Source organism: Haplochromis burtoni, unplaced genomic scaffold (assembly GCF_018398535.1).
Source record: "Haplochromis burtoni strain Fernald_Lab_line unplaced genomic scaffold, NCSU_Asbu1 Contig_243, whole genome shotgun sequence".
Taxonomy (NCBI): domain Eukaryota; kingdom Metazoa; phylum Chordata; class Actinopteri; order Cichliformes; family Cichlidae; genus Haplochromis; species Haplochromis burtoni.
In genome coordinates, this window is record NW_024582604.1 from 606,113 (window position 1) to 621,588 (window position 15,476).

The 15,476-nt window shown below is 38.5% G+C and overlaps 1 protein-coding gene across 1 annotated transcript in view; it reads right to left on the reverse strand.

The window, feature by feature from the left end:
* Nucleotides 1-15,476, reverse strand: part of tox (thymocyte selection-associated high mobility group box) — a 75,794-nt gene that overhangs the window by 47,732 nt on the left and 12,586 nt on the right. Inside the window, exon 2 of the mRNA XM_005938191.2 lies at nucleotides 598-663. Within this exon, the coding sequence (XP_005938253.1) occupies nucleotides 598-663 (66 nt within the window). The remainder of the gene's footprint in view (nucleotides 1-597; nucleotides 664-15,476) is intronic.

The window sequence follows — 15,476 nt, forward strand, 5'->3', positions numbered from 1 at the left end:
ACCCTAACCATCAAAAATGAATGCCTAACCCTAACCCCTACCCTAAACTTATCCATAACCTTATGGTAACCCTGACACTAAAACCATATTTAGAGTCTCAAAAATGCCTTCCAACTTGTGTGTACCAGGATTTTGGTCTCCATAAAGGCTGTTGGTCCCCACAAGTATAGTAAACTTCCAATTTTTGATCCCCACAACGATGTCTAAACCGGTACACACACACCTGCTGCCTTTGTTTACTCCAGATAAATGACAACCACACTGCATGATTTTAGAAAAAAGGGAACATTCATCCCATGAAGTCACCATGTTACACTGATCCATGGTGCAAGATATCCCCAAGATAATTTGGCTGCACGTCAGAGAAGCTGCAACTTTCTCAAAATGCACTCTATGCGTTCTGATTACGGTTTCTCATTAGTAACCATATTCAATAAAATATGGAACATCCAACATTACTGCTGACATACTTTTAAAAGGAATTTAGAGAACAGCTCAGTGTGATTTGAAAGCAGAAAGTCAAACAAACAACTTCACAGGGCACACTCTGTCTCTACACACAAATGAACGCACACACACAGTCTCATAAACACACACCTGATTGGTTGAGGCGAAGTCAAGGCCTGGTTCTGGCATACCCAGGAACATGGTGTCCCCATCCAGCTGGAGAGAACAAAAAGCAAGAGCAACAATGTCAACAAACCATAATCAAACACAGCAAACACATAACGGAAAGCCGGCAAGGACACAATAAGTAAAGATGGAGGTAGCAGATTGCTGGCTGGCTGCCAGTCAACTATCTGTTTGCCATCTTCTTCAGACATTGAAAATCCTGCAACCTGCCTGAGTAAGAGGGCCGTAAACACACTTCTGTTTTATTACTGTCCATGTCCATCATACACAAGCAGAGATGAGGTGATTTAACAGTGACTGTCTTTGCCAGTCACCATAAAACAACCCTATTATTTCAGAATTTGACATTTTCAGAATGACAGATATTAGTATTTGTTGTTTGCAAATTTGATATGCTGAATCTAGAATTTTGATCCTGCCATTTTAAGTCACTGTGTGACTGACATTTGTTAAAGCACGTTACATAACTTTCACAACAGGAAATATTACTCTATATCAGGGCAACTCATATACTATGAGAATAAAACATTATATTTACACAGAGGATCCTATTTGTATGCAGGGCCTTTTACTTCCTTATTTCTCTCTCTTATCTGCACAACACTTCCTCCTGTGAAGCCCTTTCTTTCACAATAGCTTTTATTTGTCCTACATCACAGACAGCAGTAAAGAACAAAGGGTTTTAATGTCACTGCATGTCACAGGCAAGCCACTAGAAGAAAAACAGTCTACAAGATGGTTTTTACATTTCAGTATTCTATTTGTTTTTCATTTTAACTGCATTTAATGTTCAAAGACATTCATAGTGAAGAAGATAATTATAATTGCTCATTAAATACATGTTTCTGGCAGTGCATTTATAGACTAGGTTGACTCCCCCAGCAGGTCTATTCATGTGATAAAAAACTAAATTCATTAACTGCTATGGTCTCTATTAGCCTACTGTTCCAGTTAACCTTTTTTTATCAACATGCAAAATAATGATTTATATGAAAATTTCTCTTGTATTTTGTTTATCTGCTTCATCTGTTCATTTGATATCTAAACACTTAAGTCGGCAAGTTAACAGTCATTCACTGTTCCATGTAAATAAGGTTAAATATGATTTCTGTTCTCCTGCTGCTATATATACAGATTAGTTTGTCTTCATGTTGGAAGCGGGTAATAAACTCCATGGTGCCTCTCTCTTCCTGTGTGCAGAGCTACATACAAATAGCTCAGCTGCTCTAAACGTGCAACTACACTTAACAACTAGCAATATAGCACGTGGATGGTGCTACATTAATTGTGCCCCAAAATGTATTTTGTAACGTATTCCGTTACGTTACTCAATGAGAGTAACGTATTCTGAATACTTTAGATTACTTTATATATTGTCAAGCTTTTTACAACTACATGAATGTACTATTGCTGTGTGATTTATTACTATTACTGAAGGCTACTTGCGATACCAATACAAACTAGATTTTTAAATTTTAATATAAAATGAGTAACAGTAGGGTGGACATTAGGTAAGGCTGCACTTTTTGCAGCAATCCCTGAAAACTATTCCAGGCGTATATAAAACAGGTCCGCGGCTCCAAACTATAGTAAAGGGACCTCTGGCTAATACGTTGGGTTCTGTGTCGGGCTCGTAGCCGAAAACTAGCTTTACTTTGTTGTCTGGGTCAACTTTGCTAGCGCGAGACAGAGAGAGGCGTTGAAAGGCTGCTCCAACGGAGCTTATTGTTTCGGAGGAAAACACGAACAGTCGAGTCTTAATAGCTGACTTACAACTGGGCTCGTCAGGCACTCTTTTTGGCTGCAGTGGTTATTGTTATATTTACATGCTTCCACTTCCCGTTTCTGGTCGGTGACACTTTGTACTTTTCGACTCTCCTTTTTCTCCCACCTCGCGCTCACAGACACATAACGGGTATGGCAGTCCATTCTCCCCGCAGCACAGACTACACTGCCCATGAAGCTACATTCTTTAGTTGACACTAGACAAAATACTTTACAACTCCACAACTTTATGAAAACAAAGGCACTGTGCATGTGCGTTTTACCCATATTCTATCGCGATATTTCATTTTTTTATTGTTGCCCAACATTACACTGGTATTACCGTGGACGGTATGATATGGCCCAGCCCTACTAGGAGGGAAGAAATTTCACAAACTGACAACAGTGGCCTCCTATTTACAATACTACACTTCAATTCTTTGAGCTCTTTAGAACAACACATTTGTTCACACATTTTTGTAAAGCCAGACTAGGCTTGGTGTGCTATACTTTTATTATGGTATAAAGGTACTGACTGCTACTGCTTTAGTGTAAAACAGCAGTGACTATTACTAATAAAAGCCTACACAACTCATGGGACTAAACAAAACAGTATTTGAATCCAGAAACCATATTCAAATCAATCATGGTATCCTTGGTAGATAATCATTGTCTTGGTTGACAAACACAAACAGAAGAACAACATTTGAACAGGTGGGTAAAAGCAAAGCACTGTTTCTTGTAGACTAACACACGCACACACATACACACACAGGTGACAGGTGGACAGACAGGTGTAGCTGCTCTATCCATTTGCCAGCTGTTGGGTATTATGCAAATGAGGTGTAGGTTTACAGAGTCAACAGAAAGTCAAAGAACAGTGTTGCTTGTTGCCTGGTAGAATTAACAGTTAATTTTTAATGCCTTACAAGGAACACGTCCTCAAAAAAAACATAACAATTACAGGAAAGGTGAGATTTGCATCTCTCTCCTCGCCATTCTCTCTCTGTGTGGGTTTCCCAGAAAAATCAGAGGACAAAAAGAAACAAGCAGACCTGCTGACTTCACTGCTAACCTAGCTTCTTCCATTTACCTTTGACCTGAATATATGACATCTCACAGGCACACACACAAAAACTACAGGGAAGCCCTTCAGAAATATACACAAATAGCAACATGCAAAAAACCATCATGGATCAAGACTGATGACTGACAAGTTTACCATTTGTTACTACATTTGATTCTTTCTTTATCTCATTAAACACAGTGGAAAACAAACTAATATAGGTTAAAATATATCTGCATACAAAATAGTTTAAGGAGGAGTATGGCTGCTATTTCAAACCGCTATTATTAGCCAAGTATTAGTAAATATATTTGCTCTGATAACAAAAACAATTGTTAGTTAACCATAACTGATGTATGTTGCCAAGTGTGTAAGGATACAAATACTTAAAAAACAAAAATACTTTTTCGCATCAGTATAATTTATTATTGGGAGGATGTATAGCAACAGCTTGACAATACAGTCTGCGCTACTTTCCACTGATCAGCTGACAAATTCATCCACGTTTATAATTTCCACTTCAGGTGCCGCTTGCATTCATTTAAGAAGGTTCCTCTAGTCTTGCGGCAGCGTAATATCCCTCACATGAGCACAACCTATGTGAGCACCTGCCTCAGCTCTTATCTTAACCACCTGCTTTGACGTATGATCTAACCTCAGCCTGATGCTGGTGCCTTAAGTGTGTAAATTGTGGTTACTTACCCTCTGCAAATCATAAATAACAATTCATCAATTCCTGAACTTTACATAAAAAACATGAAAAATTTCAAGAACCACATTTGAAAACCAGGGTACAAATACTCATTTATACATGCTAAGCCAAGTGGCTAATGTGTTCTTGCTATCTAAAGGACAAATACAGCTCTCAACCTACAGTAAGTACCATGAGAAGAGAGGAGATGAGAAAGAATGAGGGCAGAGAGGTGAAAAAAAGCGAAATGGTGATGATTTCTTTTCAACGGGCGCTCAGTCTGGGAGGCAGAGTGGAATCTATTAGGCTTTTCATTAAGTCAGAAGGACCGACAGAGATCTCAGTTGCTTTCAATGACTTGAATTTGTGCTTATTCGCTCAGCAACCGTGTTGAAAAGATGCAGCCTCAACCTAAACACTAACATTTATTTGACCAAGGTACCATTAGGTGGTGGTTTGCCGTCGACATTACCAAGGACAAATATTTCTTGATTTCACTAGTATCATTGTGGGGGCATTACGTTTGTAGAGACTATTACTGATTGCACATTTCAATTCATTAACCACAATAAGGCTGCGGCTGTGGACTATTTAAGTAATTGAGTAATCTACTGATTATTCCATTGATTAATCGAGTAATTGTGTAAAAAATACTTTTGTCTTATTAATGAGCAATAATAAATATTCAAAAGAGAAAAAAACACTGTTTTCAGAATGAACTGCTCATTGCAATTTCTAAAATGAAAACCAATGTTTACAAGTTTAACTGCATATAACATCTGTCAAAGAAAAAAATCCAACCTTTTGATTATATGTTGAAATTTAATTTTTAAAGAAAACATTTTCTTACATGCAAAAATATATAAATAATTTCAAGTACAAGAAAAGATCAAAGTCAAATTAAAAGAAAGATAATCATCTAAAGCAAGACATAAAAATGTTACCCTTACTCTGTCTTCTTGGAAGGCTTTCTGACATTAATAGGTGGCATGTTTTTGTGCTGCTGAAAACAGATCGTATGATGGTGTAGGCAATATTTAATATTAATAATCATTCAGTGGCCTACTTAACAACCTTCAGGTTGTTGGCTCATTTTTATTGGCTTGTGAATTTTTTATATTTTTAAATATTAATGCAGTTGAATTATTACAGTATTTTATATGATTTCACTTTCAATCTAAAAAAGTTACGAAAGCCTTGAAATTAATAAGGTCTAGTACACCCCATCCCCCCCTTTAGACGCACCCGTTTGCTGCAGGTACGGCTTCCATGTAAGATAGGACGGCTGCTGTCGGCCGTCATTAGGCTGTATAATTTAAACATGTATCAGACTAAGATAACAGTTCATCTGCATATTTTATTACAACTTCTGGAGGCTTACTGCCGATTTTTTCTGTGTAAAACAAACGGTGGTGGATGGAGCAGCTACAAAGTTTGCTTTTATTCACGCCTGAGTTTGTTGATCAGGTGCTTTGATGAAGGACTCCCACCAGCTTTTTCCCAGTAAAGGTTTTAATGCTGATCACAGGAACAGCGCTGCTGTTTTGGAAGCTAGAAACATATTTTCTTTCATTCAATAATGGCTCCGCCTCTTAGTCGTCAAATGAGGGTGAAACGCTCTTTGTTTACATCATTTAAAACATCTGCTGCAGAATCGTGCCTTAAAAGAAACATTGAGGCAAAGAATGTGTGTCAAGAATTTTTTACAATCAAATTATTCAAATTACTTGATGAATTGTTACAACCCTAAACCACAATTATGTTTGAGGGCAAAAAGTCACAAATGCTGATTAGCAGTGCAACATACTCAATCTCAGCAAAAACACAGCTCATCTGTTTAGGTTACTAATGAGCTGGTTGATAGCTGGGCTGCCATTTATTGTTAATTTCCTAAAGACATTATGTCAGAGAGTTGACATCATCCCCACTGCAGATGGCTACAGTTTACAGTACTGTTGTATGACCATTGTAAACATTCATATAAATTAAAAGAAAAAAGTCACAACTTGAAACCATTACTTTTTTGGGCAACAAGCTGGTTACTGGATTTTCTCCAACAAAATTAACATACAGTCAGTTGGGTTATATTCTCTATAAACCAGCCGACCTTATATCATCCTTTTCAGTTGATGATGTGAGATACGATCACTCTGTTCCTCTCTCCATCCATATACAGTCTGTGTTTATGCACCACATATACATAGGGTGAAACATGGAGCAGAGGGGAGAAACTAGTGTCTCTGCAAACAAAATTAATTTAAACTCTATATTAAAAATCCATCCATCAATTTTCTTAACTACTTAGCCAGTTTAGGGTGGGGGGTACGGGTATTATAGCAGCTAATTTGTAGCAAATTAGGTGTCAGGTTGGCAAAGTTTAAGTCATAAGTTTGAGACAAGCTTGAGACAAAAGTCTGTGTTTCTTATTATTAGCATTGCAATAGTGTTTTTGTTTAAAGAAAACTTACTACTTCCCCAATCCAAGGTCACGGTGGGGCTACAGCCCAAGGCAAGAGGCAGGGTACATTTTGAGACGGATGCCAGAGAGATAGACAACCAGTCACACTCACAACCACATCTACAGCCAATTAACCTAACATGCATTTCTATGAACTTTAGAAGAAAGCTAGTGTACCAACAGAGAACCCATGCAGGCACAGAGAGGCCAGTGGATTCAGATCAGGAACCATCTTGCTGTGCTAACCACTTAATCACAGCAAGCTCTGTTTTCTGCTACTTTCTAAAGGATCGCTTTTTGTGATCCTCACACACACATTCATTTCAATATATTGCGAGAAAAGAAAGAAAAGGGGTGAAAAAAAGAGCAAAAATAGTCCCAACTAGCAAGATACTGGCAATTCTGGAGATGGTGTTCTGCCGGCGCAGACCTAATGTGCAGTACAATGAATGGTCTATATGTCCTGTGACCTTCTCTGGGTGGCATTTCTGTAACCAACCAACCTAGTGTAATGTGTTATACCCTGTAGATATAAAATCATCAGTTTTATAAACCCTGTGGACCGTAAGTACCTGATTAAGACTAACTAACTAGGTTTAATTTAGTATTTAAAACTAATTTGGGGTTTAGTAGTTCACGGCTGAGGCAGCAGCTCTGCGTCAGTCTGATTGGGAAGCACCCTCATTAGCACGGTGTGGCTTTTATGTGGAAATGTGTTGTTTGGGGTGTTTTGTCTTCGATTTCACTCTGCTGTTAAAAATCAGACGTTCTTACACTTATATGCTTATCAGTAGTCGTACCACAAAACAGGAATGATTGTAAAAGTTATCAGTGTGCATCTCAAACCTACCACTGAGAGAACAAAAAAGGATGGCAAGGTTTGTAGTTGAACCAAATTCCTATCTCTTACTCTCTCCCCTCTCATGCCTCTCTCTCTCTCTCACACTCTCTCATCTCTGCTGCTCCCTTTCTTCATTTCTGTGTATGTGAGTCTGTATTTGTGTGGGTAAAGCAAAGGTTTGAATAACAAGCAGCCAGCTAAGTGGGTCAGGGTCGGAGGAAGGGGGAGAAATGGGAGAGAGAGACTATTAGGATGACAGACAAGGACAAAGGAAAAGAATACAGTGGAATACAGTGCATCAAGAAAAAGGGGAGCAGAATGTGGAAGAGAAAGGGGGAGAGGTTAGAAATAAAATGTGTAGTAAACGAGATCAAAAGAAGTCATTTGTGAGGGTTACAGAAATTCATTCAGGGTTTTTTTACATTAATTCGCACTCAATATTGTAATCTACTTGAGTCTGAAAATCAAATGAAAAACATCTTAAGTGTGAGAAATCATCAATCCCCAATCATAAAACCAAAAAAAGCTTAATTTTTAGGATAAAGTAAAATTTTAGCTTAAAGAGATCACGGCATAGCTTCAGGTGTTAGAACAGCAATAAAAACTGCAGATGCGTGTACAACAAACGATCTGTGCTCAGCGTGTTTGCAGCGTTGGATTCGACTTACTCTTTGCACAGAGCTCAAGCTGGAGTGGGAAACATGACATGTCCTCTTCTTGTGAAGATCTTTGACTAAATGTGTCACAAAGACAAAGTAACCATATTTATCACTCATGGTTTTGGGTGGAGGTTGAAACTACTTGGCTGGACCAGAGTGAATAGATTTAAGCTCACTCTGAACTGCATCAGGAGACATAAATCAAAATACAAGTGTGTACAGAGAGATAGATGGAGAAGGACAGGAAGACTTATTTTGTGTGTGTGTACGTGCTTGTGTGGGGAGCTATGATAGTTCAGCTTTGCAATTGTTTATCTGTCTTATCTTTGTCACCCCGACAACAATATAAACCAAATTTTATTGGCTAAATGTATTCACCCTGACTGTAAATTTAGACTGTGTGTGTGCACTTTTATGTAAATATCGTTCAAATATGCGTGCCTGAGTGTGAAGAGAAATTTTACATTCTTGAAACAGCTGTTTAATCATATTCTTCTGTGTGTTTATGCTGGCTCTGTGGTGGCCATTTCCCCATTATGCTGCCAGTAAATAGCAGCAATCTTTTTTTAAATTTGGAGCTAAGAGTAATCCAAGTATAAAATCTGAATAAATCTCATGAGACAAACTGTCTTTTGAGTTTCTAACATATTTTCTGTAAATTACAGCATCTTACCACCAGCAAACAAAAGCCTGAACACAGGTTCTTATTCAAGAATTACTTGTTTCGACTAGCAAAACACAGGCAAGTAGGTCTACGAAGGCAACGCAGTCAAATAAAAGGCTATTAACACATTTGGCAAATTTGGTGTTAAACAAGGGGACAAATCTTTTGCTATACACTTTATATATAACCCCAAATCCCCAAAATGTTGGGGTGCTGTCTAAAATGTAAATACAGACAAAATGCAATGATTTTCCAATCTCATAATCCCATATTTTATGAACATAGAAAACAAACTGTTTAAAGTGAGAAAATGTACTTTTTAAAGAAAAAACAAGGTTATTTTCACTTGGATAGCAAAAAAAGTTGGGAGAGGGCCATGTTTACCACTGTAGCATTTCCTCTTCATCTAATAACAGTCTGAACTTCCAGAACGGAAGAGACTAGTTGAGAGGAGTATTGTCCTATTCTTGTCTGATGCAGGATTCTAGCTCCTCAACAGTCCCAGGTCTTCTTTGTTGGATTTTTCATTAATGTTTTCTTTATTTTTGTGAATACAATATATGAGTTTAAAAGATTTACAAGTCACGCATTCTTTTATACACATTTCATTTAAATCTGCTCCATGTTGTGTTCAACAAGACTTCAAAACAGACTATCCAGTCTTTAGGAAAATATTTGCTGAGTCACTCTTATTTAGACTTCTATAACATCAGACCAGGACATTTGCCCACCACTAGCAATTACAAAGGATGCTTGTTTAAGAAAACTTCTGCATCAGTTTCATATTTCAGATCTGAAAACCATCCTTTAAATACAGTCTATGATTTTACACCATCTAGCACGATCATAAAAAAGTTAGTTTAGCGTTAAAGTGTAGTTCAAGCCTTTGCCAAAATTACTCAATACACCAACACAACTGGCTATCACTTTGACATAATGAGATTAATGTGCTTGTGTACACATCCAGCAGTTAGCCAGCAACACAAACTTTCAACTGCAAGTGTGCTGGTGGTTACCTGTTAATTTGTCAGCCCAATATGCACTCTCTTTTTGTTCTGTTTCTGGTCCACTGTAACTCCAGAAGGCCTCTGACTCTTTACCTCCTTAATGTTAATCAGCTACTGTAGTGATAATGGTATGTGTTATTATCCTAGAAGATCTGGCGGACCTGTTTGATAACAAACGTTCAGCTCAGCAGACCCTGTGATCAAAAAAACACACTTACAGAGGTCTATTGTGTCTAATAGCTATGTGTCATTACTAATGACCAAAAGAGAAGAAGATATTGAGAAATGTTTTTTTATTCACTGTAAAAACTATGCATAGTGGCCTTTAGTAGTCTGCTGTTTTTACAGAGCAAGAGCAAAAGGCTGTCAGTTGGACTCGAACTCTGGCCACTGTATTTAAGCCATCCACCTGCTCAACCAGTGAGTTAAACTAATGTCCAACAGTGATGCATAAAAACAACTTTTTTTTAATGCATCAAATGCTGGGAGAATAAACCGTGTGAAGTTTTGCCTTTTGTAAGATGGAGCATTAGATGATGTCCTCGCTGCTGGAAATACTGTGGTTTAGGTGAAGGAGATGCCATGATAGAACATGCAGGAGACAGGACGCGGGACAACCACAGCACGAATAGCAGACCCACTAATATTCCAGACAGGTTTTCTTTTTTACCCTACTGGTTTTGTATGATGTTATAGAAAGTGGATGTTTCTAAGCTGTTCATCTCAGGGACACAGGTATAACTGTAAGAGGCAGAGGTAACAACAAATGCCGTCGGACTAAGGGCCTGCTCCAAGTGTGTCAATGTAACAGATGTCAGTAATTGTGTTGGACAGCAGTAAACAGTGAACTGCTAAACTATGAAGTGAAAGTCACTCTAGAGCTGTGGGGGGCTGTAAATCAGATCACACCTAAATGTCTGCAGTTTTATCACCAGAAAGCTTCCACAGTTGCACAGTTTTAACTTGTTACACAACTAATTATACAATGATGTTATGCACAATTTCCTCATGGCAAGACCAGCATTTCCTATATAACTGCAAGAAATTTTGATACCTGAAAGAACTTCAGAGCGTGCATTCACTTTTGCTATGTTTTCGTTTACTGTCTTGCAGCAGGACTTGAGGTTTACATTGTGATAGTAACATTTATGAAAATCCATCATAAACAAGCACCTTTGTGAAAAAAGTCTGACCTTTCCTGAGAGAATTAAATTGACACTGACACGTCACACTCCATGCACTGAGACGAGCAGCAGAATCACAGAAAAGTTTGTTTGAAGTCTCAGATAGTTTATAAGAGAAGAGGAAACAGGGTCAAAACAGATACAAGTTTACACATTTCTAATGTGACAAAGTTATTTCAATCTATCCATGGTAATTAGCAGTTCACTGCAACAGTTATGATTGTATGATCAGGAACAAAAGCTGAGTGCTAAAAAAATAAAAAAAATAAATACGGGCCGCAACAGCTCTTGAATAATGCCTCGGGAACTGATCCAATCTCTTCCACGACAATTGATCCAAGTCATTGTCACTAATACAGTACACACACACACAGAACAATGCAGCAACGAATGCAGTATGTGATTTGATTGCAATATGTTTGTTTTGGAAATGAAATCCTGATAATTAGTCCCTTCTGGCAGCGCACTGTCTCTGCCCGTCTGTTCCGTTTGGCATCCCTCCACCAACCAGGAGTCCCTCGCCACCCTGTCCCCATGATTCCACCAACTGAAACACTTTCAGACACACCGGCACACAAGCAACAGTGCTGAAACTCACCCAATCGTGCGGAGGGGGGGGGGGGTTGGCATGATGTTCAGTAGCGTGTATGACAGCCAACTTGGACAGACGGACGGACAGATTGATTGGTTGTGTTCTGATAGATAATTAGATGAAATGCCGACACTTTGGAGAGTGGTATAGGAGTAAGACTATTGTAGAGGTACTGTACAACTTTTTAAATACCCAACACTGCTGATATATGACAAGAGCATTCTAGCAGTCCAGCATAGCACTTTGTTACTCAAAGAGCAGGTTAGTTCTCACTCACTGTTCTCACTCACTGTGCACAGAAGCACATTTTCATACTGCTGATATGTCATTTTAAAGTCACTGCCAAATCCCTATTAATTCATTTTTTGTAATCCTGAGTGACAGCGATTGTTCTTTAAAAATGCTAATACTTCCATCAGGGTTTGGTGAGGAGTGCATTCTTTTTCACAGTGGAGAGGATCGTCTGTTTATGACATGGCTGTGAGCCAGCAATTACAATATACAGTAAGCTAAGTCAGCCAGCTCATGTGGAGCAGATTTATTATTACATGAACACAGAGCATGTTCCCTGCAGGCGTACACTGAGCCTAAGGAGAACAGGGTGTGATGATGATGATAATGTAAAGTCCCCCAAGGTGATTTAGAATGCTTTAACAAATAACCTGTCGGCTTTGGTAAAAGCCGGCATGTTTGTTGGGTTAATTTGGGGTTGTATGAAAACCCGCAGTCGACATCTAAGAGTCTGTTAACTGGTGATGTTGTATTATTAAGCCTTGGCTCACCCCAAGGATTTGACGCTCCCAAGTTTGTCAATTCACTGTTTTCATGGTATGTCCTGGACCCCTAGATTGGTTGGATACTTCCTCGGAAGGAAGCTGAAAGCCAGTTTTAGGAAGCAATAGCAGAGGCTGTGACCCAGTTCTTGAAAAACGCATACTTGTGGTGAAATGAGGAGTCCACATAACCACCTGCACATAAACCATCTCAAAAGCTACTGATCTGGGATGTCAGCAGCCTTTAAGTAAGCACTCTTAAGACATCTGTTGGATGAAGATGGTTAATGCCAAAATGGTGCATATGAAGGTAAAGAAGCAAATTAAACTTATTCTACTTTAAAATAGCCCGGGATCTGAACCAGAGGCAGTAAGACCATTGATGGACATTGATGTCAAAGTGTCAGATAAAGTGATATGGAGAGGCAGCTGATTATTGCTATGTGGTTTCTTTGTCACCAAACAATCCAGCATCACCTGCCATAACACAATACTTACTAACAACCTACAGAAAGTAAAGAGAGCCAAACCTATAGTTCAGTTACCATATTCAGTAAGAGAAAATAATCATGATACAGTACAATATATGCACTAAACTAAAATATGTGCAAGATGTGACAAGTTCAGTTCTCTATTTTCGCTTATTCCATCTTTTTCTTTCTTTAAAAAAATAAAATAAAAAATCTCTGTGTTTCACAAATCCTCGTCTTTCCCCTTGCTGTCTACTAGGACTGCAACAATTCATCGAGTAACTTGAATAACTCAATTAGAAAAAGTCCTCAACGCAATTTTTTTTGCTCCAATGCTTCAGTTGTCACTATGGAAGGAGTTTAACATGAAGCCAGAGTCTGTCTATACACACACGCGTTCACACACACACACACACACACGCACACACACACACACACACACACACACACACAAACGTTAAGAGCAAAGAGGCGAATGAAGAGACGGCAAAAAGAGCAGTGTTTGTTACTGTAACTGCCATTAAAACCTTTACTGACAACAGCTGGCAGAAATCAAACCCCCTGTTCAATAAGATCCAAGTGAAGAAAAGCAAACTTTGTAGCTGCGCCCATCCATGGCTGTTTGTTTTACACAGCAGGGTGTATGAGGCCATATTTATGTAGATTAATATAAAATATAAGTATTAAGATTAATTAAAAATATAAAAACAAGAGCTTTTTTCACCCCCTTCTTCTACAGGACAGTAAAAATATACCTCGACCGGTAAAACGCTGTTAGGTTGGACACTGAATGATTATTAACATTAAATATTAACATCTACACCATCATCAAGTCCTTCTTTTTCTGGACCAGGAAACATTGCATCAAAATACAGGGCAAAGAAGACTGCTCGCCATTCTTCATTGCAGGCACCACGTATTCTTTTTACAGGCTTAAAGGCACACACACTCACCCCTTCACTTGCACACTTAAACATGTAAACACACTCACAGGAACACACACCAAATCTCCCTCATATCCAGGAGAGACAAAACTGTCAGAACTCCTTTGCTACATATTAATGTAAGAAAGCCTTCCACAGTAAAGGCAGTTTGATTTTACGCCTTACTTTAGGTTGCATGTACACCTTGACATGACTGTACTTGTGATTATTTTACATTTAAGAACATGTTTTCTTTAAGATTATGATATTGCATGTAAACACAATGCGAGGGTTTAGGTTTTTCACAGATGTTGTATGCAGTTAAACTATTAAAACACTGCAATTTTTAAACACATGAACAGTTTGATTTGAACAACCTGTATTTTTTCTTTAGAATATTTATTGCTGCTCATTAACAACACAAAATAATCCATAGAATACTGAAATAACTAGATTACTCGATAGCTACAGCTTACTGTCTATCCCCCATGTTTTTCTGTTCTTGTCTCATGCCCTGCTTTTTCCGCCATGTTCACTTTTTCCTCAGTATTTGCTTTAGAAATACCTCACCCAGCTTACCCAATCATCATGTTTACATTAGGCTCTCTCTCTTTCTCTCAGTGAGTCTTTATTCATTCCTTTCTCACTTGCATACAGTTTCACCACAAATACTTGTGTTGACATATATGCACTTATGTTACTTCACGGTACTTCAGATTTACAGTGAATTCACTTTTGGATCAAATTACCTTCTCCTTTTCACATCTGTTCAGAGTCACTATGAGCGCTGTCAGCCAATCACAGTTCAGCACAACTCACTTCTGTATATACTTTCATTAAAACTAGCAGCTGGCCACAGGGATGACGAGCCTGATGCTCTTTACCTTCTGTTTCTTTGTTAACAAAAAGTACAAAACCCAGAAATGAACTAGAAGAATGAAGCACACATTGTTGCTCCAATTAAAAATACACCATGCCATCTGGCAGCGAGAGCACAGTCCAGCTGATGTCAATCATTGTTACGTGCAACACAAATGATGCCCTACAAATAAGACAGGGGGTGTGAAACATTTAGTGAATTCTAAGATTTACAAAAATAACACATTGACAATAACTTCTATATTTTCACAGCTGGATGTGGGGATGAGCACTACATTGTGTAACTAAATAACCTGCAACTGCACATAAGTCATTGGCCCTGATGCAATGTTGGTTAAACTTACAAGTTTAATGATCAATCACAGAGCGTGCCAGAACATGTCTGTTGTTTTTCTACCACAACGCATAAACTTTGGGTGCCTACTAACTCTCCAACAGAGGGTGAGAAAGAAGGAGTGCCTCACTAGCGGCACAGAGGTACAGGGAGGAGAGGGAGACCAAAATCTAAAAAGCAGATCTGCCCACAGATTTTTTTGTTAGGTACTTTTTGGGGGAAAATAAATCAAAACAAACTACATCTGAACATCTACATTCAATTCAATTCAATTTTATTTATATAGCGCCAAATCACAACAAAAGTTGCCTCAAGGCACTTCATAGATACAGAGAAAAACCCAACAATCATATGACCCCCTATGAGCAAGCAGTTTGGCGACAGCGGGAAGGAAAAACTCCCTTTTAACAGGAAGAAACCTCCGGCAGAACCAGGCTCATCTGCTGCGACCGGTTGGGGTGAGAGAAGGAAGACAGGATAAAAGACATGCTGTGGATGCGAGACAGAGATTAATAACAGATATGATTCAATGCAGAGA